The sequence below is a fragment of the Schistocerca americana genome, chromosome X (genome assembly GCF_021461395.2).
Source record: "Schistocerca americana isolate TAMUIC-IGC-003095 chromosome X, iqSchAmer2.1, whole genome shotgun sequence".
Taxonomy (NCBI): domain Eukaryota; kingdom Metazoa; phylum Arthropoda; class Insecta; order Orthoptera; family Acrididae; genus Schistocerca; species Schistocerca americana.
This window is the reverse complement of record NC_060130.1, coordinates 711687838-711712328: the sequence shown is the minus strand read 5'-3', so window position 1 is coordinate 711712328 and position 24491 is coordinate 711687838. Positions and strand designations below refer to the sequence as shown.

At 37.6% G+C, this 24491-nt stretch overlaps 1 protein-coding gene across 2 annotated transcripts in view; it reads right to left on the bottom strand.

Moving 5' to 3' along the window:
• LOC124555610 (PP2C-like domain-containing protein CG9801) overlaps window positions 1–24491 on the bottom strand; it is a 46948-nt gene that overhangs the window by 3975 nt on the left and 18482 nt on the right. For both annotated transcript variants that reach the window (XM_047129579.1, XM_047129580.1), the window contains 2 exons: window positions 19838–20157; window positions 6821–7022 (listed from right to left, as the gene is read on the bottom strand). In XM_047129579.1, coding sequence (XP_046985535.1) covers window positions 6821–7022; window positions 19838–20157 — 522 coding nt within the window. The remainder of the gene's footprint in view (window positions 1–6820; window positions 7023–19837; window positions 20158–24491) is intronic.

Genomic DNA, 24491 nt, shown 5'->3' with positions numbered 1-24491 from the left:
ATACCCCCCTTCCCCATCACACACATCCATGCCCGAGGCAGGATTCGAACCTGCGACCGTAGCAGTCGCGCGGTTCCAGACTGAAGCGCCTAGAACCGCTCGGTCACACCGGCCGGCCACTATAGTAAGTTCAGTAATAATAATAATAATAATAATAATAATGGCGTGTGACGAGGACCTCCCATCAGGTAGACCGCTCGCCTGGTGCAAGCCTTTCGATTAGACACCACTTTGGCAACTTGCGCGTCGATGGGGATGAAATAATGATGATTAGGACAACACAACACCCAGTCCCTGAGCGGAGAAAATCTCCGACCCAGCCGGGAATCAAACCCGGGCCCTTAGGATTGACAGTCTGTCGTGCTGACCACTCAGCTACCGGCAGCGGACTGTAAGCTGGCTCAAATGTTGGAGAAAGCCAAGAGGGTATACCACCTCCAATAGGACCATATCTAGTAAGGTACTATGACATTCAAACAAATTTTCATGTTGAGAACAGTTTTATGTTATGTCATCTCTCAGCTGAGGCATTCAACTTACTTCAATTTTTTCCTTCATACCCCACTGCCCCATTTCAGTTTTTTTGTTTTTTAATATCACATAATGCCCAATTTACAATGAGATTAGTAAATTTTGTGATAGTAGGCACTGACCGTAGTGGAAACCGTGACTGTTGAAGTTATGTTTCTCAGGACAGCCACAAGTTGCAATCAGCTCGTTTTATTTTTCCAGGTTTCACCCTATAAAAAATTATAGCTAACTACTGTATTTTAAACGTAAGTTACCATCTTGTAAATGAAATATTTTCTTTAATGTCTTAATTGACATAATTTATTGTATTCAACTCACCAGTATCTGATGATGCTCTTGTAAAATTACAGAACAAAACTAGTAGAAATAAAACATACTGATTGCAACTTATGGCTGCTCTGATGGAAGTGGGTTAGTAAATACTGATGACTTCTTCTTCTGACTAGTCTGATCACCAGGAAGGCAACAAGAAAGGTTTTTATGAGGCCCATTCCGGTATTCACTAAACTACATAGGGAGAGACCAAGCCAAACAGTATCCAAGTGGCAGATTGGAGCCTACAAGTTTCTGATACTATTTTCAATACACATATTTTGATCCTAATATGGGCACTTACTCATTTTTGTCATTATGAAACAAAGCTTTTTAGTAAATTAGAGAACTTTCCTCTTCACATGGTGAGTGTGAAATCTTCGAAGTCTTTGGGTGCAAGCACAACATTGAAGGCAGGAAGTGTGTACATGAATAAATATTAAACTACACACACACACACACACACACACACACACACACACACACATACACACACAAGCAATATAGCATTATAAATACAACAATGAACACAAACTGACTGTAAGCAGGGACATATGCAAATATGCCAAAAAATTAGATAATATAAACATTTATCATAAGATAGGGAGAGATGTTAACAGGGATCAAATGCATGCACTTCTTAGGCAAGAGGAAATTGTTGACACCTTTTGTTATTGTTTATAACAACGTTATGTGACCATCTTAGCTATCATGTATAGTGGCTGCAGAACTTAAATATCTGACAGTTGATGATTCTCATGTGTGCAAAATCGTCTGCCAAAATGCTTAATCACATTACTTAATCTGACAGAGAAGCCTTTCAAAATCACATTTTTTTGTAAAAACAGCCCCTGCATAATAGTACATTTTCAGACATTTCTAAAAAGATTTCAGATCCTACTATGTTCTGTCAGATAAGAAAAGGAAAATAATAATGATGATTTTAGTGTTAATTTTTTGAAGGAATTTATAAAACAAGTAATAGGGGTGGTACAGAAATATTACTCAACACTTTTAACTGGAATATAAATCAAGTTAATATTCATCAGTTGTAAATGGGCGGTCATATCAACAAGGTGAATTAGGTACAATAAAAAATAGGAGCACTCCTGTTACTGGCCAGGTAGACAAATAGAACAAGTAGTGATTTCGCAGCAGACAACTTTAGAAAGAACTTGCACAATGTAAGTTTGAGTCATGTTTGTGATACATTAGATGATGGTTCTAACGTCAATGAATTTCCAGGTATATTGAACTCTAACTTGTACAAATATTTCCCACTGAAAACCATACATTATGCCACCACAAGAACCATGCATAACAAGAGGAATTAAAACACTATATTTCAAAGAAATGACCTCACAAAAGGTTCAGCATACATGTAGATATGTAACTGTTCTATTTTAAATATAAGTAATGTTATGAATAACAAAAAGTTATTATATCAAAAAGCATATTACATCTGAATTTAATAAATCTGAGAATACAGTTATAACCATGGCCTTAATTTAAAGATGCCAGTACTGGTGATGTTGGGGTGGGTGAGTATTGTGTTGTGTTGCCACAGGCCATAGAACATTTATTGAAGCTGAATGTGTGTTCAGCAGCCAGTTCAGGCATTGGTCGGTCAGTCTGCTTTGGCTGCAGTTTGCTGGTGCCCGTTCAACTGGTGTTCAAACCCACATAAAATGCTGTGCAAAACTGTGACAGAACTGGAATAGGAGAAGCTTGGTAGGTGCTCATGACAAGTCTTGCACAAGGATACAATCCGTGTGGTAAGTGGTTAGAAGTTTTCCTCACTGCGGAGTTCTAGAAGATGTTCTGAGTTTGAATATAATACACTACCTAGAGACTGAAAAGCTCGTGTCCATGAAACAGCATGGTTTTAGAAAGCACTGATCATCAAACACAGCTTGCCCCCTTTCTCAAATGATAGACCAGGCAGATTCCATATATATCTCCAAAAAGCATTTAACATGGTACTATAGACTTAAGGAAGATACGAGCATACAGAATCAGTTCACAGATATGTGAGTGGCTCAAAGACTTCCAAACTAATAGAACCCAATATGTTGTCCTCAATGGTGAGTGTTCATGAGACATAACAGTATAGTCAGGAGTGCACTAGGAACGTGTCATACATCCATCATTATACACTACATACACGAATGATCTGGCAGACAGGGTGGGCAGTAATCTCTGGCCGTTTGCTGATGTTGCTGTGCTGTACAGGAAGGTGTCAAAGTTGAGTGACTATAGGAGGATGCAAGAGGACTTGGACAAAATTTCTAGTTAGTATGATGAATCGCAGCTAGCTCTAAATGTAGAAAAATGTAAGTTAATGCAGATGACTACAAGAAACAAACTTGTAATGTTTGAATACTATGTCAATGGCGTCCTGTTTGACACAGTCACATCATTTAAATATCTGGGGATTATGTTGCAAAGTGATATGAAATGGAATGAGCATGTCAGGATTGTGGTAGGGAAGGCGAATTGTCAACTTCAGTTTATTGGGATAATTTTGGGAAAGTGTATTTCACCTGTAAAGGAGATCACATACAGGATGCTAGTGTGACTTATTCTTGAGTACTGCTTGAGTGTTTGGGATCCCCAATTGGTTGGATTAACACAATATATTGAAGCAATTTAGAGGTGGGCTGCCAGATATGTTACCACTAGGATCAAACAACATTCAAGTGCTTCAGGAATTCAAATGGGAATCCCTGGAGGGAAAGCAACGTTCTTTTTGAGGAACACTACTGAGAAAATTTAGAGAACTGGCATTTGACACTGTCTGCAGAAAGATCCTACTGCCACCAACATAAATTTCATGTAAGGACCATGAAGATAAGATATAAGAAATTAGGGCTCATATGGAGACACATAGACGGTTTTTTTTCCCTCTGTCTATCAGTGAGTGGAACAGGAAGAGAAATGACTAGTAGTGGTGTAGGGTACCCTCCACCACCCACTTTATGGTGGCTTGCAGAGTATGTATGTACGGGGATATTCCATAAATGATGCACAGGTTGATATTACCATGGATTGATGCAGCAACCATGAAAATTATGTCAGATGTAGTTGGGAGTTTTAGGAAGAAGCATGTGCTTTCCCCCCCCCCCCCCCCCCCCCCCCTGCCCCTGCATACTCTAACATAAAATTGGTGAGAGGCAGGGGTCCCAGGTACTGTGACTACTGTTGATCAAGAATGAAACTTTACATTGCAAAAACCTAAAAGAGACCCACAGTGTGCTAAGTGAAGTTTGTGGTGAGTTTACAGTGGACTGTAGTGCAGTTTTACGCTGGGTTAAATTTTTTTGTGGTGGCTGTATAAGCATAGACAGAATAATCCAACACCTGTAAAGCCAAAAACAAACAGATGAATGAAGTGTGAAACTTGTGGCAGACGCTCTTGAAGAAGATCGCTGTGCGACTTGTGAGGAACTCTCTGAAGCCATGGAAATTCCCCTCAACATCAGCATTCTGTATTCTAACAAATGATTTGAAGAAGAGGACAATTTCTGCGAGATGAGTCCTACACTGTTTAAATGTTGAAGAGAAGCAGAAATGCCTGGACATTGCAACGTTGCTCAAACAATGATTTGACTGAATGTCAAGGATTCTCGAGTCGAATTGTCATTACTCATGAAACATGGATTACAGACGTTGAACAGGAGTGGAAATCACAGTCCAGTGAGTGGAGAGTCTCAGATTCTCCATGTCAAAAAAAAAAAAAAAAATTTTGGTGCGCTGGATCAAAGGATGATTTTCGCTTATGATCAGCAAAGAATCATCATGACAAAGTTGGGTTGGGTTGTTTTGGGGGAGAAGGCCAGACAGCGAGGTCATCGGTCTGATCGGATTAGGGAAGGATGGGAAAGGAAGTTGGCCGCGCCCTTTCAAAGGAACCATCACGGCATTTGCTTGGAGCAATTTAGGGAAATCACGGAAAACCTAAACCAGGATGACTGGACGAGGGATTGAACCATCGTCCTCCCAAATGGGAGTCCAGTGTGCTAGCCACTGCACCGCCTCGCTCGGTATCATGACAGAGTCCCATGTGGAACAAGTGTGTCAGCAGTAACTTCATGCAAAACATGTGCAGAAAAATGCACAAAACCCAACATCTGTTGCTTGAGGCTGGAAAACACATTCCTCAAGATGATGCTTGCCCATATATTGGCGATATTGTAGCCCAAAAACTGCGCAAATGCAGATTGGAAGTGTTGCCGCACCTCCCTACAGCCCAGACATGAGTCTGCCAAACTTTGATTTGTTCCCGAAGTTGAAAAAACCTGTGCGTGGTCATCATCATCATCTTTCTTTGGAAGAGCTTTCAACCACCATTACCCAAGCCATTCAACACACAAACAGCAGTGGTGTCCAGGATGGAATAATAGAGCTTCCAAGACATTGGGATTCAATCATGGATAAGCAGGGAGACTATATTGAAGGGCTGTAAAGAGATATTGAATAAATAAATAAAAATGAACATGTAAGTAAAAAAGAATGAGTGTGCGTTATTTATGTCATGTCCCTCATAGTGTAGAAATTGTGGCATTAGGATGATCCACATTATATTTGTAAATTGGGTGGGCAACAGAATACCACTTTCAGAGAGATGGAAATAATGACAATTTCAGGGCACCTGTAAAAATAGTCATGTCTCATAACTATGCTGCAGCTGCTCCAAGACTTTTCTGTAGGCATGACCACCAACCAATCTGAATCAGTTTATTACAATTTGGCCATGGGGACAGTTGGCACTCTGTCACAGAGCATGCAGCTGAGCACAACTTCAGTGGCTGCTCTGTGTTAGCTCCTGGTTGACACCCACCTCCACCACCACCCATCTTCCCATACCGCAGTCTTCACTCTATTAATCTACACACTCACTCCTCTCTCTATGGACTCCCTCTTTCTCTGTTCTTTATACTGCTACCCACTCCCTTTCTTTTATGTGACTGTCAACTGCTCGAACCTCAACTAATGGCGAGTATTTTATATTTACACATATGTAAATTAAAGTCATTCACTGTATTTTTTTGTCGGCATAGGGAGGCTAATCTCAGCAACTACTGTACATTTGGATACAGTTTTCACAAATAGATAGACTGACTCGCAACATAACTGATTACCACTACACCAGACACGCCTCCAGTCTTACTGCTACCCATGCAAAGCTGGGGCAGGCTGCTAGTTACATAAAGTGCAAATTCGTTTGGGTTGAACTTGAGTGACGGCCAACACCACCCACGTAATTTCACTTGTCAGCTATACACAGCAGCTGTTGATTGGTTGGTTGGTTAATTTGGAGAGTGAAGGGACTAAACTGCACGGTCATCAGTCCTTAGCAGGTTGGAGTCATTCAGTATAATGGTGGCTTTGAACTGCAGTAAAAAATGCAAGTTATTAATTGTGAAGCAGTAGCAGTGATAGTGTGAACAAACTGTATTTCCTAGTAAAAACACATAACCAATGACAAGATCTTAATTAGACAGACATCTGTATGGTGACAAATGTGAATTGTCCTCCTCTTACTTTCTGCATTTGTTACATATTGACATTGTTATACACATTTTCATTTGACAAGTTGAAACAGTTATTAATGATTCCATATGAAACACAAAATCTTGGCTGTGGTGACAGGGTTGACTTTTCACCTGAATAGCATACAGGAAGTGAATGAATAACATAAAAAGACAAGAAATTATCTAAAAACAGAGCAACAGTAATATTATCCAAGATGGAGTTGGAGAAAAGAAGCAAATCAGTTACTATATTCTTGAAAGAGAAGAAATGACTGGTGAGAAAGTTTTAAACATGAAAGTATCTAGGACGACAACTGCTCCATTTTGTGCATCACTTATAGCCAATAACAGCTTACTTTTGTCAAAGGAACAAAGCATTTCACATAATTTACAATAGCTTCACAAGGTATTCTGAAAGACATATTAAACTAATACACACTTACCTTTTGTTATTTCTCGTACACCATATTTCTTGCTGTAGACGTACGCAAGACTATCACCTACATTACACACACAAACAACATATTTGTCTACTGCAGTCAAGGGTAATACAACTGCTGCTGTCAAGGTAGTCAGCATGCCATCCTCTTGCAAAATAAGGCTATGTGCAGCATGGAAGGACCTCAACAAGGCAACAAATACCTCCTGAAATATGCAAGGAAATCACTGTCAAGATTTTAGCTGATTAAAAGAGAATTTTAGTCAGTATAAATCATTCACAAATAATAAATATTATGTACTTGCCTAAATCACTTCTTATTAAGCTTGCAATAAAAGAGCAGTTGTGGATTTTGAGCCCCTTGGAACAACCCAGTTATGATAGATGACTGGAAGGAATGTACAGAAGGATAGTGGATATATACTGCTGCAAACGTGAAAGCTGGAGGAAACCTCAAAGAGAAACTGTTATGTCCCCCATTAGAGTTAGAAAAGTGACTTCTTGGAAAGTCTATTACAGCCTGTTACTACAGCAACATCCTATTATGTCAGAGCATCCCAGAAAAGGAAGAGTAAGTCCTAACATCTAATCACTTATTAGTTCATTACCGATGGAGGACACTCTTTAATTGGACAAAGATGCAGAAGGAAATTGGTCGTGTCATTTTCGAGGGAACCACTCCAGTATTCACCATAACAAATTCCTTTTTTTCTTGTACTATTCTTATACTTGGGTTCAACGTCTCATAAAAGTGGAATCATTACAAACAGAGTAATAAATACACTGAGCTAATAAAGGAGATTGAATCGGCCATAACCTGCTCATTCATTCATGTATTCTGACATTCGACGAGCTGAATTTAGAGAAGCCATAAAAATCCTAATCAGAAGGGCTGGAAAAAAAGCTGAAGTTAGATTTTTAAATGTGTAAATCATCATCTTACCAATGTGCCACATAGTTTTACATATTCTGCAGTTTACAGTGTCCTTCCATCTTTCTTACACTCTGAAAAGAACATCTGATATCAACTGCCAAAACAATCACATGCAATTCTAATGGAGTAAAACATTTCATCCAATAACATGGAATTGGGCAGGAAGGTCACAATGGCAATTATGATTCAATTTCTTACAGAATAACATATTAGGATGCAATTACCCCATTTGACATGTTGAACTCTAGTCAATTATGCAATGTGGAGTCCAAATAGAAACCATATTACGTGGAGAGATTTTCAATAACTGATGTTGGTATGGCAATAACTCTGTTTTAAGATACACCAATATGTTAAGACAAATGCACGTCACATTCTAGTACAGTGACACTATAAAAATGGCTCTGAGCACTATGGGACTTAACTTCTGAGGTCATCAGTCCCCTAGAACTTAGAACCACTTAAACCTAACTAACCTAAAGACGTCACACACATCCATGCCCGAGGCAGGATTCGAACCTGCGACCGTAGAGGTCGCGCGGTTCCAGACTGTAGCGCCTAGAACCGCTCGGCCACTCCGGCCGGCGTGACACTATAAATGACTACAGAGTAGACATTAGTTATAGAAATGCTTGCAGACTTTCTGCAAGCAACAGTCACAAAATTGTGCCCTACAGATGGTGTGGTATCAATGGTGTCAGACATTTAAATATCAATTTCATTTTAATTGTATTTACAACACACTGAGTATGCCCCAGACCACAGCTTTGAAGTAGTATTGCATGCGTAAAAGGAGTGTTTAGACCTTTTTTTAATATTTGAATCAGAGCTTAACAAGGTAATGAATAAGTCCTTTCCAATGCCATCACTCTGAGAAACAGAACAAAAACTATAATTATCATTGGCTTTTGCTGAGTCCTCAACAGTCATAGGAAACATGGTAGATGATATGAGCACAATCATAACTAAAAATCAGCTTACAAAAATGTTATGAAGCCTTTCTTCAAATACTGGATGAAAGTAAGGGTAGCAGTGAGTCAAGAATATTTTGGAAGCATTTACAAAACTAAAGATGGACGAGACAATTACTCTGCAACAAATTTAAACCTCCCACCCAGGAATTAAAGCCGGAGTCCTGACAGTTCACAAAAATTTCAAAAATGTACAGCACTCATTTTGATGTCCCTGTATAAATTCAGTACTGTCTTCTTGTCATAATGCAAAACACACACTGTTTAAATGTGTCATACTGAACTGTGTACACCACAGGAATCTCAAAAACTCTCACTAGTGTAGACAGCAAGGGGGTCAGCATCACTTCGGCCTGTTCCTGTGCCTGGATGAAGAAATGCTATGGTTTCACCAAATAAAGCTTATTTCCCATCACTTCTGCTACTCTTAAGGGGAGTTGGAATGCCGGAAAATGGAAAAAATTCACATTTTCAGTTTTTAACCTTATAACTTAATTTGAAATTTTCTGCTTAAAATGGTGCAAAATTTGTTAAGAAATTCCAATTGGAAGTATTTTTATTTAATTTTTCAAAATTACATGTGCGCCCAGCAAAGTTACCCATCTTGTGATTTGTACACATTTAAATCTTCGCATTTCCGAAAACATTACATATAGAAGGCTGTGGATTTCACTCTTCAGTTGTAGAATCTTTGATCCTTCCATAGGTACCATTGTTTTTACGACTAGCTGTGTTTATTGTTCAGTTTTTGATCTGTGAGTGTTTGTTTTGAGCCTCGAGTTTAGTTTGTCGCTCATTTGGAGTTTGTTATCTGTCTTGTTTTGACTTTCAGTGGTGAGTGCGTAGTTTCTACGATGCCTAGGAGTGCATCATTATTTAAAAAGCGAAAGTTTCGCGGTAATAGATTTACAAATAACGTTTGTTCAAGTGATTCTGCTTCAGCACCTGTTGATGCTGGTGAAAGTTCTGACGTTTGTACAGTTGAGATGTGTGAAGGAGACACGCCCACCAGTGCATCAAAAAAGAAGTTATCAAACTGTGCAAGTGAAATTACAGATGAAGCTTCTAATGAACAATATGTTTTAGTCGACTTTCCTGTTTTTACTGAGTTTATGAAGAAATGTTTGTGTTGTAATCTTTGTGGAGGTTCTTTTGATATGAACATAACAAAATCTATAGGACTTTCCTGCAAAATTGCTATAGTTTGTGCCAGTTGTGAAAATGAGACCTGTTTTTGGAGCTCTAAAACATGCAGTAGCAATTTGTTTGAGAGTAATATCAGGCTAATGTATGCAATGAGAGCAATTGGTAAAGGACATACTGCTGCTCAAACATTTTGTGCCATAATGAATCTTCCACCTCCACCTGCTAAAATTGACAATTACACTGAAGTGATAGGAGATGCTGTTCAGTCTGTAGCAGATTTATCAATGAAAGCTGCTGCCAGTGAAGCAAAATATATAAATGAAGGAAACCCAGATATCCCTGTTGCTTTTGATGGAACCTGGCAGAAAAGGGGTCACACATCCAAAAATGCTGTTGCTACTGTTACTAGTGTGGACAGCGGTAAAGTTTTGGACTATGAAGTGCTCACTAAACATTGTTACCATTGTGCATCTGGTAAGATAGAAGCAGCTCACATATGTAGCAAGAATTATGAAGGTACGAGTGGAGGCATGGAGGCTGCCGCTGCTGTGAAAATGTTTAGCAGATCAGAAAAAGAACGGGGAGTATTTTACACAAAATTCCTTGGAGATGGGGACTCCAAGGCATACAAAAGTGTTACAGAATCCATGCCATATGTCAATAAGACAATAACTAAACTAGAATGTGTCGGTCATGTTCAGAAACGAATGGGCACTCGTCTAAGGAAACTGAAACAGAATCTGAAGGACAAAATTTTGTCAGATGGTAAAACCATTAGAGGTCGCCTGTCAGATAAAATTATAAATGAATTACAACAATACTATGGTATGGCAATAAGAAATAATGCAAATAATTTGCAGGAAATGAGACAAGCTGTATGGGCCACATATTTACATCGATCATCAACTGATGATAATCCTCAACATTTTGCTTGTCCAGATGGTCCTCAGTCATGGTGCAATTATAGAAAATCTCAAGCTACTGGGGATCCTTATCACCATAAAAATTATATTCCATTGGCTGTTATGGAAGTAATTAAACCAATATATAGAGACTTGGGGCATCCTGATCTTCTGCGAAAATGTCTTCATGGTTGTACCCAGAATCAAAACGAGTCGTTCAACAACCTCATTTGGACTCGTGTACCTAAGAATGTATTTGTTGGGATAAAAACATTGAAATGGGGAGTCAGTGATGCTGTTATTTCATTCAATGATGGTCATATGGGTAGGCTAAAGGTCATGGCAAGGCTCGGCATTGCTCCTGGTATCAACACCATCAGAGGTCTTCAGCTTCTGGACAGCGTGCGAGTAAGGAAGGCTCAGTATGCAGCTGAATTTAATACAAAAAAAGCAAGGGCAGCAAGGAGAAGAAAGCTTCTAGGTGAAGAAGAAGAACTAGAAGATGACCCTGATTACTCTGCTGGACACTTTTGATAATAGAATAAAAGGTATTTGTGAATTTTCATAATAAATTACTTTAATCGCATTTTCTGGCATTTGACATTTTTAGTGTTACATGTACCTTTATCTCATAAACCACTCAACCAACAACATTCAAATTTTCAGAAATGCTGCAAAACAGTTCAAAGAGGCCACTGAACTAGAATCATGACAAGAACTGGCTTATTCTCTGAACTAGGGAAGTTTATGTTATACTTTTTCCAATAAAAAATGGCTTAATGGTAAAAAATTCATAAATACTATACCAACAAAAAGAAAACATTGGTTCTAGTTCAGTGGGCTCACAATATATGCTGAAAACCTCTGCCAGAATTTCAAAGTTCTGAAGATAATAGTTCCAAAGAAAAAGGTACACAAAGTTAGCAAATTTAACATTGGCGAGATAGGGCATTCCAACTCCCCTTAAACCTTGGCTCAACTGTGCCATGCTAGGGGAGGAGATATTTCTGGCAGAGAGGCCTCCATCATCTTCTCTGGCTACTATATCTTCTTAAATAATCCACTGGATTCTCTACTCCTGACGCATTTTAACAAATTACGTATTTTGGTAGACTGCACTTTCAGATCTGTCACATGGCAACCAGGTTAGTGTGTCACCAACAATGAGGTCCACAAATCTCAACATTTCTTCAAAATTCAATCAGACAGTCAGAGACTTTTCACTAGCATGCAATTGCTGGAAGGCTTAAAGAACAACAGACAATTGAAAAGACCACCTGGAATACGGAACAATGGACTGGTATCCTTAGTGTGGGCATCAAAATATGTATTGCTATTACAAACAGAGTTCTACCTTATAGAACATTGTTCCCTAGTATAAAATAAGCTTAATATAAGCCATCAACTATACCTAAAATAATGAGTGTACAGAAAAGATCAGAATACAGGAATATAAATGCCACCACGAATGGAGCTATTAAATGATACTGTGCTTATAGGTGGTGGTGCTGGTGGTGGTGCTGGTAGTGGTGGTAGATTTGCAACATGGAATTGCCACAACAATCAACGTCTTTAAAGAAATAAAGCACTTTGACATTGATAAAGTGGATCTAACTGAAATCAAAGGGAAAAAGTATGGGATGTAACAAAGATAATTACATTACGTTTATAGAAGTATACCAAAGAACAATGAACGCAAATTGGAGTTGCCACTGGGGTTGGGGGAACCAGCTGGGAATATATTATAGTATTATAATTGGAGTCATGAATGACGGTGGTCGAGTTTAGGCTTGTTCTTCATAGCTACATCAAGCTTTCTCCGGCAGCCAATGAGTGCTTAGTAGTGTTCTGAGCACTCAGCTGCAATTGCATTATACGCAATCATAGTGAGTTATTCAGTGAATTTTTATTCCACTTGGGTTGTCATGGCTGTTGGTGGTGATGAGCAACAAATTCTACACAAGCCAGTGAAAGGCGATTTGTGGGATACACGCTTTCATCAAGTGCAAAGCATATGTATGCGTGTACCTCAGTTGTCACTTCGGACCAGAAACAATGCAGTCCCCGCCCTTGTCTTGACCTGTACGAACTGCCATTGTTCGTGGACTGGACTACAGTAACAGAATCCTGCATGTACAGCTGAAGCTAAAGGGTCATTCTATGATGATTATTGTTGCCTGTTCACCAAATGAGGACACTGATGTAAAAAAAAAAAAAAAAAAAAAAAAAAAAAAAAAAAAAAAAAAAAAAAAAAAAGAGAGAGAGAGAGACTTATTTTATACCCAACTGACAAAACCTCTAGAAAATATAGGGAATCACAAAGAAATAGTTTTACTAGGAGACTTAAATGCAATAAATGTGTGGAAAGTCAATTGTGATATAGTGGGGAAATATGGCAAAAACACAATAAATAATAATAGTGAAATGTTGAAAGAATTCTGTCTGCAAACTTACTTAAGAATTCTAAACAGCTGGTTTAAATGTAAGTATATCCATAGATATACAGGGACAAAACCAAGTATTAACCTTAACTCCATTAGACACTACATCACAATAAACGAAACAAGAAAAATAGTACTGCAAGGTGTGAGGACTATGAGAGTGGCAGCCTGCAAGGTGTGAGGACTATGAGAGTGGCAGAGTGCATATCAGACCATTTTTTCACATTTACACAAGACACTGAGATTGAGCTTGGCATTGAATCACAAAAAGCCACTAATATTCAATATAATATACAAAGTCTTGAGCATAATCCTAGTTGGTTTTTATACCAGCTACGGCTATCAGAAAAAACTTGCTGCTGTTGAATAAAATTCTGAGACGCAATTCATAAGGCAGCTTGCGAAGCACTGGAAGAAAAAGAAATATCATTCCATTAGGCGATTGCCTCAGTTTATTCTTATTTCTTTGTATCCAGCAATCAACTTCACTGTTCTAGCAATCTATCCTTTTCTATATATGGTTTATATTCCCACCTGGGTTTTCCATTGTTTCATAATTACATCTCCTACTCCACTAAAAATCCCAATATTTCATCCTCAGGTTTTTATGTTCATGCCTCACTGCCATAAATCAAAACTGCTAATACACTTCAGTTGGAAACTTTCCTTCTTAGACTCTAAGAAGCTTAGTTTTCAAAACACTGCTTAGGTTACCAAAAGCAGTTCAGTCAATTCCTCCTCAACTGCTAACTGCCTCTGCTGTACTCCCAGTCATTTTCATCTACACTAAATAGCCAAACTTATCATCTAATTCTATGACTTCATTTTTAATTTGTGACTACACTTTCCTTTCATTTTATTTTAACTGATTTTCAGACTTGCTTTCCTACTTGCTCTCAGACTTCTTCTGTTTCTTTATTCAAGGCCATCTGCACCAAGGACAAACAGTACAATTTCATCTGTAAAATTAAGATAGTTCAAACATGTTCCATCAACACACAGTCCTTTTTAAGTGTGTTCATCAAATACACTTGGCATCAAATGTAAATGTGGCAGGAAGAGAGCCCTCTACCACTGAAAATAATTGCTGTTATTGTGATGTCTTAAATGCATGTAACAACTATAAAGCCTCATCACAGGGCCAAACAGGTTTAGGCAAAGTATTGTACAAAGATTGACACTCAGTGTGAAGATCACATGTGTTAATTACAGTACAACATTCAATTGCACTAACCAATGTTTGAACACTGGTCTAATCCTGAATCTAGTGAATGATGGCTAACTTAACTAGTAGAATGTCCAGTTGGGCTCTTCTGGCTGGTGACAGTACATAAGTGCTGAAGCAGTCTTGAGGTACAGTGTTTTGCTGTTAAATTAACTGTTGATACATATTGAGTTGGGCCATGTGTCTGCTTATACCCATGTTTGGCATGCTTATTCATTGGTAATTTTTTGTGTGGCATAAGGCAGAAGCATAAAATGATGAATTATGGTGTCTACCTAAAACAAGTTCCAACATATATTTTATTTGTAGCTTTAATGTTTATTTGTTACCAAATTTTCATTGCATTTTGTCACATCCTCTTAACACATTTATCAACAGTCCTGTTTAATTAAATGTATTCTATTATTTTCCTATTATTTTTTACTTGAAGCCCATGCCTTCCTTTTTAACAGACCCACATTCCATTTTGAGTTTCCTTTTTAGTAATGGTTAATGGAGTGGATTTTCTGGAACTGGAGATCCTGAATAATTTTTCTTCAGGTCTTTGACTTGCAATGGTTGGACAGTATGTCTGGGAAGTTCAAATACATGTTGAGTTGACTGCCTTCTGTTGTTGTTGAAAGTTTTAGATACATCTGGATATAATAACCTTCAGATTATTGTGTGTGTGTGTGTGTGTGTGTGTGTGTGTGTGTGTGTGTGTGTGTGTGTGTGTGTGTGTGTGTGTGTGTGTTAAGAAATGCAAAGAAGAATAAAATTCTTTAAAATGAACCACCATCTTTTGAAAGCATGGGAATAAAATATCCACAATCATAATAGTGAATTATGTACAAAACCGAGTTTAGTGGACTATAAGTAGCCTGTTTTTTCAAGCTGATTAAACTATTAAAAGGGTACGGAAAGGTTGGAAGACTGTTTTCGAATTTAAAATACCACAAATGTTGTCAGTTTTGGCATGAAAAACAGGAAAAAATAAATTATGAACAATGAAATACATGTGTTTCTACATAAAAAGACTTTGACCAATAATATTAAAAGACTTGCAGTGACTTAGGTAATAGTCATTTCCACATAGGGTAAAAAAATCAAACTCTTGGCTTCTTTGCCCCCCCCCCCCCCTTTTTCTTTTTTTTTTTACTATAACTGCAACACCTCTAATTTTCATTTTGACATGGAAAAGTAAAGCTGTCCTTATCCTAGAGGTTGGTTTGAACACTTCAATGCTTTGCCAGGCACAATCTTGCTCGAGGTGGGATGCCCTTGCCTTCTGACAATGTTAGAAATGGCTTACCCAACTAGTTATAGCAGAATCCATAGTTTAACATGGACTCTGTACTATGGAGCAGCTAGGAAGTTTTCACAATTGAAGAAATCACTGCCAAAGGCGAAAGAAATAATAAGTGACAGGAAAAAAATTGGTGATGGAATGTCAGTACGTTTGGATTTTTAGTTTGTTAATTACCAAATAAGCCCCAGTGTAAGAGCAGTTGCATCTATCGAAATACGAAATATATTTCATAACAAATGCAGTAGTATTCTCAGAGAAAATGCTGCTCTATGTCGCATGCAGAGTACACCACAAAACACAGTGTGAAAATCTGTTCAGTCTGTTTCATCAAGTGAGTGGACTCTCCTACTACAGTACTGAAAATACACGTTCGGGGTGTGTAAGTCACGCACAACGAGAAGTATATATTATCGGCTTCCTGCCTCACAAGTATTTCTTTTCAACATTGTATCTACTTGTACTCTGCATCTAACGAGTCACTGGTCACTTTAAAATTCTAAAATGGTTGAAGGCCATCACATCCAGTACAATTAAAGATTGTTGCGGGGAGACAGCCAAAATGTCTTTATTTGATAAAATATACGGTCACATTCATTCAGAGTTCCATTTCATAATTGCAAACTCTGTAATCTATTTATTTTCTTCAGGAAGAATGTTATAAGAACAAACATGTTGTTAGTGTCAAATTCTACTGCTGTATGACTGCTGTCATTTCTTATGTAACATTCAAAGTTTTCACTGAGGAATCACTCTTTGGTTTTTGTCCTATACTCATTTTGAAATCTCCCATAGTCTTTTAATGGGATCTGCTGTGCTTTTACAAGTTTCTGTAACTCCTCTTAGTGGTCTTACTTCATCCTTTGAACATTTCGGTGCACAAACTTTAGTGACTTCTATGGAATATCTATGGTTTATTTTTAAAACAAGCCCTGCTACTCGGTCTGTGTTACCTTACACATCTACAATATGGTTTTTATTTTCTTGTTTACAATAAAGCCTACATTTGAATTTCCTCTCTGAAGTATTTTTTAGTAGTATAACATTTCTCCTGACTGAATTTTGGTCTTCGCTTTGTTACCACACTTCTGCTGACCTCGCTATACTCCATTTGATCACATCTAATTTCTCTTTCAATATCCCTTCAAACAAATAGGAAAAATACAAGGTGACTTAAGTAGAGCCCTGCATACCTGGGAAAGCCTAAAACAGCAGAGATACCACAGGGGTCTCATAAGAGATCTGTAGCATCCTCATGATCTACACAGTTCAGTGAAAATCCACATTCCCTGTGGCACACAATGATCTGCTGTTGTATGCCATGGTGGTCACTCCAAGTACATTCTGGACTTATAGTTGACTGCAAAATGTGCCACAAGGATGCACTTCAAGACGAGGCAAGATATCAATCCATCATTTGAATCCAGTGTCTCACTAACAGGAGTTCTGCTACTGGTATGAGAAGACTCACAAAAGCTGTGTTTTTGCCAGAAGCTTGCTTGCCTTAAAACACATCTAAGGTGACAGCAAATGTGTGCTCTTTGGTGAAACTGCACAGCTGACTGCAGACGAGATGTATATGAAATTGTGTTGTTTGAGAACATTTTGTTCACACAGTACAAGACTTTTACTTACAAGCTGCATTATAAGAGCCTTGTTCCTAACATCTGGATCAATAACATTTTTAAACTTTTGTACAACACTTGCAATTTTCAAAGTGTGTTAAAGAACAAAAACTAGTACGTCACAGTCATTAAGAACATAGGCAAAGACAGGATTGCAACACTAGGAGGGGCTGGGTATTTGGAATGCAAAGTTGGAGGACCATACAATAAACCACATCAAACACTACAGAGGTTGCTCTATGAGATGCAGCAAAAGTGACGGCAAGAGAATTCCAAACAGTGGCTTGCAGTGTGTTATAATGGAGGATTAAAATGCTTTACCAGCTGAAGCTTTATGGGGGAAATCCATATGTAATCGTTGTGCAGCACCTAGATAGGAGTTATTTACCTGGGTCACATATTAACATTTATCAGTGACTGAAAGAAGCAAGAGTTTTCTTTGTGACGAGCCATTCTTAGTTAATTCTTTTTGCTAACCACAAAATATCCCATTGCAGTTCTATGATATATAATGAAATCCATGACTGGAGACACGCAATCTTCAGTTTCTAATCACACATTCTGTGTAACAAAAGCTTGACCTACCATGTTACTAAGCCTACTTTTGTACTTTAAATTCCCATTTTTGTCTCTTGCTGAAGATGGAAATTGTTTGAGGAAGCTGCCGGGCTTCAGTGCACGATTCATAATATCACATGGGATATATAACAGCAATGTATGAAACAGCTGCCATGAAATGAAGCAAAAGTTCTGAACAAAGAAAGGGAACTTAGGCCACAAATCCTACAAAAAGTCATCCAAAATATTTATTTTGTATCTAGGCAGTTCTTTGTTGTCATTGTTTTTCTCTCTAAGGCAGATTGAGGTTCTGCTTCTAGATACTGCAATGATGAAATTAAATTAAGGAAGGCATAATTTCATTTTAAAACTGCCATGTGTGTTTTGGTACTTACTTTACATTTTTAGCATTACTTTGGTTAATTATAAGAATATATTGAATCAGTCAAGGGATCCTTCTGACCTCTCCGGCTAATATACAATTCATTATATATGGGTGTGATGTAAGTATCTATCTTAAAGAGGCAACTTCCTTTTCATTCTGTTTTGATATAAATAACATAATGTAAGTTCCGCATTCTTTTCATAGACAGACCAACTGACTGCTGCGTTGTTCTGCTAATGGCATTATCAGACTCTTCCAGTTGCCGTCGGGTTTCTAAACTTTGAAACCGCAACTAATATCAAGTAGCCCCTCACCTTGCCTCATGAAGCTGGGTGCTGTACTAGTCCTAATACAAAAAAATTGCTGTCAGCTCCGAGAATTGAAACCAGATTGGGTCCTCTGCATGGCAGTCAGTCACACTGAACACTGAATTATGGAGTGGTCTGTTTTCATATAGGCCCTCTAAAATCCACAAGCACGGGGCTTTCTTTCAAATATGTTAATTGATACCTCCTTGTCACTGGTTCTTCTAACAGATACACCATTGTAATACTGTTCAAAGTTTTAGTTTTTAACACTCGACTCTACTGTCCTCTGAAAACGAAAAAACTGTTGATGGCACGCATCAATACCAAGGAGAATATTTTTGACAGTGCTTTGTTGACCACTTTTTAATTTACTGCTGTCCTTTTGACCAAAGTGGCAGCAACCCAGTTGGTATTTGTCACTGAGAAATTTGAACCAGAAACATTAACATAGCAATCAAAATAACAAAGAAATGAACACTGATGACTAAAAAACAAATTTAAAAAATCTTGTCCTGTGGCAACAGAATGAGAATGGATGTGGACTAGGATATACGTCTTCGTCAATCCTCACACAGCTCTCACCCCACAACCTCTTGCACATTGTTCACACGCCTGTTTAAGACCCAGGTGCAAGCCCTGTCCAACATACCTATCCAGCACATCCTACTTCAGTCCTGTCATAGACTTATCTTATCTTATCCTATCCCATCAGAAGCAATCACATAATTTACCTGCTTTCCTGCAATTTATGCACAACATTGTATGTGGGCATGCTCACCAAATAACTATCCACCTGAATGAATGGACATTGCCAAACTGCAGCCGGGAGTAGAGTTTACCATCCAGTGGTGCAACATGCTACATGCACAACATGCTCAATTTCAATGATTGCCTCTATTATTTGGTGTGTTGTTACTTTTACCCCTTAAATTACTTCAGTCCACCAGGACTTTCAACTACCATATTTATAAAAAATCCAATAGCAATGGGATGCACCTCACAAATACCTTTTTTCCCTGATTTTCACATCACATCACCATGTTTAAATGCGTATTTCTGGTTTTGTTCCTGGCTGTTGGGAGGAGAAGAATTGCATTTTCTAGTTGTTTCACAGAACACAGGTCATTAAAACAGGTGTTCATGATATTACAAACCATCATTGAATTGTGTCCTATCCAGTAGAGATTTTTTCACATAAGTCAATAAATACTTATGAATTAAAACTACATTGCCGAACCTACCATTGTGTTTGTAACTTTCGATGCGGAGACTCCGGGGGTGAAGAAAGCTTTGTTCAGATATTCCACACATCCATGTATTGCACTTCTTGCAGCAACACAGGCTTTCTCACCCCAGTTAACTCCATCTGCAAGTGCCAAGACAGCTGAATTTTCTCTTGCTACTATAGCAAAGCAGTCAGCAATTGGGTCTCCAGCATTTTCTTGAGTGATTGGATGTTTCTCATACAAAGTTGTAGCAACACCAAATGCATCAGGATGTGGATGAAACCAATTCAAAATACCAGCTATTTCCTCTGGTTCAGATGAAATCTGTGATGCATCTGCACAGACCAAAATTAGGAGTTTTTCAAAATGTTCTTCTGTGATAGATAAAACATTAAATGTAAACAAAAATTCAGATTGAACTCGGAGATATTTTATTAAATTCTATTAAAATACCTAAGTAAATTCTCCTGTGTATAATACTTTGGGTTTTAGTAACTTCTTCCAAAACACAGGCATAGTGACAAACAATAAAATTTTTCATTTATTCTTGTATTTATTATGTCATATTCTTGCATAGTGAAGCTTAGTGTTCCAGCCTCTAATACTTTATGCAAAATAGATTTCGCATATTTTTGATAAAAATGAAAATACTACTGAACACAAGCTAGGAAACTTAGTGAATTCTCTCCCTGTACTTATGAAAGTTTGGATCCACCTGACAAACTGTCTCTTGGCTTCTGTCTCAGGTTCTTCAGCCGTTGTTTGTCTGATGGTTTTTCTGATGTTTCGCCAGCGTGAGGGCAGGCGAAACGTCAAAAAAATCAGACGAACATTGGACAAAGAACCTGAGACTGAAGCGAACAGGCAGCTTGTTAACAAGTGGCCACAAAAGCCTTAACAATTTTGGACCCAACTCTTAATTCTTGTAGATTACATAACCACTTTATCTAGAGTGTCTGTTAAATGACATCCTGACTATAGTGGCAACAAGAAGGGCATCCACCACAAAGTTAAAATAAAATATCCCACATAATGAAAACAGTGACCTACAACAGTGTAAAAGCTAAGAAAGACTGTTACTAAGTAAATGGCCAAATGCAAGAATATTTCTCATATTTAAAACTAAAAAATGTGAAAGAAAAGGAAGAGACTGTTTAAAGTATTTCTATCAATATTCACCAAGAGTCATGAACAAATACTGTGAAAAACTCAAGTGTACAACAGTGACAGTCTTCTAAATCAAGAGTAAAAAATTTCATTGTTTGTCCAGTGGGAAAATATAACACACAGGGCTAAGGTAACGTGGCCTCATAACAAAATTAAATGTGCACGTGTGTGTGTGTGTGTGTGTGTGTGGGTGGGGGGGGGGGGGGGGGGGGAGGGAGATGAGTAGATGGTTCGGATGGGTGGGTGGGGAGGGGGGGGGGAGAGGGGGGGGGGAGGGGGGAGTGAGAGCACACTCATTACTTCATAACAGAAATGAAACGAAGCAGCAGTACTTGTCATAACATAAGCCCCCACAAAATATCCCTCTACCTTATAAACTAAAATAATAAAATTGTCTTTCTCCTTCATAGCTTATTAATTCTGATAATAATTCTGGAAACAGGTTTCTTCATTTGCATTTCTCTGAGCACTTGTAGACACCATCAGACAGATGGACCCAATTATTTTGTACTAAAATGGAACTCACTGAACTTCTGCACCTCATTATAAAACCAAAAATATTTTAATGTTACTATTTACCTAAGTGGGTTTATCAGTTCCGCCAATTTTATTAAGCATATCACAAGTGTTAGATCCATAGGATACAATGTCACATAGCACAGTTGTGACTGTCACACTGAAAAAGAACTGTTGACTAGTTTTTACAGCTAATTTAAATTAATACTGTGCTAATCTCTAAGTTCCGGCCATTACATATATTAAGTAGGGGCCTAAGTGAAACTTATTTGTCATTGTGAAATCTTTCTTGACACTAGCTGCATTAAGTATGCAGATGTCACCTACTGGTGACACACCAAAATTTGAGCTGGATTGTGACTAACCTAGATTTCCCACTTGTCACGACTGGTCACCTTAACCACTTGGGCTACTGGAGGACACTTCCAGGACTGACTCAAACTTCTGTCATACTGTGTACAACATATGGAAGTTTGGCTGAGTCCTGAAACCTTAACCACTTTAGCTATCTGAGACCGTTTTCAGGACTCAGCCAACCTTCCATATGTTGTACACAGTATGACAGATAGAAGTTTGAGTCAGTCCTGGAAGTGTCCTCCAGTGGCCAAAGTGGTTAAGGTGACCGCTTGTGACAAGCAGGAAATCCGTGCTAGAGTCCCAGTCTGCCACAAATTTTCATGTGTCACAAATCTTCATACCTAATGCAGCTAATGTCAGAAAGATACCACAATTGTGAATAAATTTCATAAATTTAGTACAGCTGCAAAAATTCAACTATGTCTGTTTCTTCCAACAGTGTTAACAATGAAACTTCCAGGCAGATTAAAACTGTGTGCTGGACCAAGACTCAAACTCAGGACCTTTGCCTTTTGCGGCAAGTGCTCTACCAACTTTCATTCTAGAGTGTTAATAATAAATATAAATATTACAAAAAACTTACATCCAAACAAAGCTCATGAAATTTAAAAAGAGAGTAATGCTGCTTCCTCATTGGTTGAAGAACAAATAAAATTGAGCAGTGCATGTGTTTACACTGAAATCTTATGTTTTAGTCAAACATATTAAATCATATGATGAAGTAAATGTGTATGCCATTTAGTTTTAGTTTTCAATTACTATACAATGGCATCCTAAATATCTCAACACCTACCTTCTTTAGAAAATAAGCCATCAACTTTTTTTTTGTAGTTTTTGAGAGCTTCAAGTCCAGGAAGTAAAGATTGCCTAGACTGCCCCTAAGCATTTTGAACATTGTACATACAATTTACTTCTAGAAATTTATAAGAAAAGCTTTAACAATACTATTCAGCTCACAGTTAATATCGATATGAATTAAAATGGATAGCAAAATCATACCATAATCTCATGGAAAAGGGTGATTATTATTATTATTATTATTATTATTATTAAAAAGTAGCACATAACAGTAGGGTAGTAGCATACAACTGAAAAGATAAGTAATCAAAATAGGTTGGAAGTGCAAGCACAGAAAAATATCATGCAGATAAAATGCATTTTTACAAGATATAGTAATATTTCTTCAACAACTTGAAATACAAATGCCAAGAACTTTGGGGTGCTGCAAAATAACAAAGCAGATGGCAAAAAATACAAAGGAAAAGTCAATTTTACTATGAATTTATACTACTGTAAATGCAAAATGTAATTTCACAACTTCTACTTAATGATGAGAAATAAGCCTTCTAATGCAGAGGAAGTGTGTTACATTCAAAAACAAATATATGCAGGCACTAATTCTCTAACAAAAATTGCCACAACCTCAAATTATGCAAACAGTTTCAACTATTTGTACATATTAAATTTAAGCCCCTAGTTTCTTCCAACCAAAAGACAAATTACTAGACTGAACATTGTATTATCCATCAAATTCTAAATACTGAGGCTACAGAAATTGTTCTCAAAAAGATACTCATCATTAGTAATTCCAGACATGTTCACAGTGGCACCTCCATACAACTGACTACACCACAGAAGATTGTTTGGGTGTTTAATGATTAAACATTATTTGCATTGGTGTACAATTTTTCTCGCTCCTTTGCCTCCCTATCCCTTAAGCAATAGAAATGATATGTTGAATCTACCTCTTTAAGATGTGTGATCTTAAACAGCAGAAATTACTGTAGTCCTATTTGTAAAACCAAAGTGGATGTTGGTATCAATGTAATTGATATAGCTGTGACAATAGACTATACATCATATAGTGAAGATTTTCTCAATTCAACTGGGTGAAAACAGATTTATTATACCACTTCTGGAAACATTTCAGGCAAACAATTTATCTAGCTCACTCTGTATGTTTATGTGTTCAATAATGCTGAATTTTACTGACATTTAATTTAGTTGAGAAAAGTAAAGACTGAAATTAAAATACTGCAAAACATCATCACTATAAATGGTGCTTTTCAGTTCCGTATAGCTTGGGATTTAGCCATTGTGAGGTTAAAACTAGCGAGGTGGACAGGCAGCACAAACATGATTTTATTTGGTGGTGGACTGAGCACCACAGATATGTCCTACAACATGGCTATATGGATATTATCTACACAGCACTATGTTATTACGGACAAGAAGTACTTGGCTGAAATATCATCAGAACATAACCAATTGATTGTGTAAACAGAAAATTTAGTCAATTGCTACCACCATGTGGACCTGCATTGACCTTTTTTCCAATTATGGTTACAGTCTCATTTGCATGTGCATTTAAACTGTGCTGATAAAATTCACTAATAGTTTTAAAAGATGTACTGTTGTTTCTTAAAGATAAAGACTTATTTGATGCACTGTAGTATTCATCCTCAATTCAATGTGCATGCCGAAGAGCACTTTATTGCACATTACAATATAGTGCTTTATAACATTCATTTAAAAGCAGAGAGGTTAAATGATGTTATATAATACCCAACAATGCTCTACTTATACAGCTAAAGGACAATGATCATATTTGAAGCAACACAGTGACATT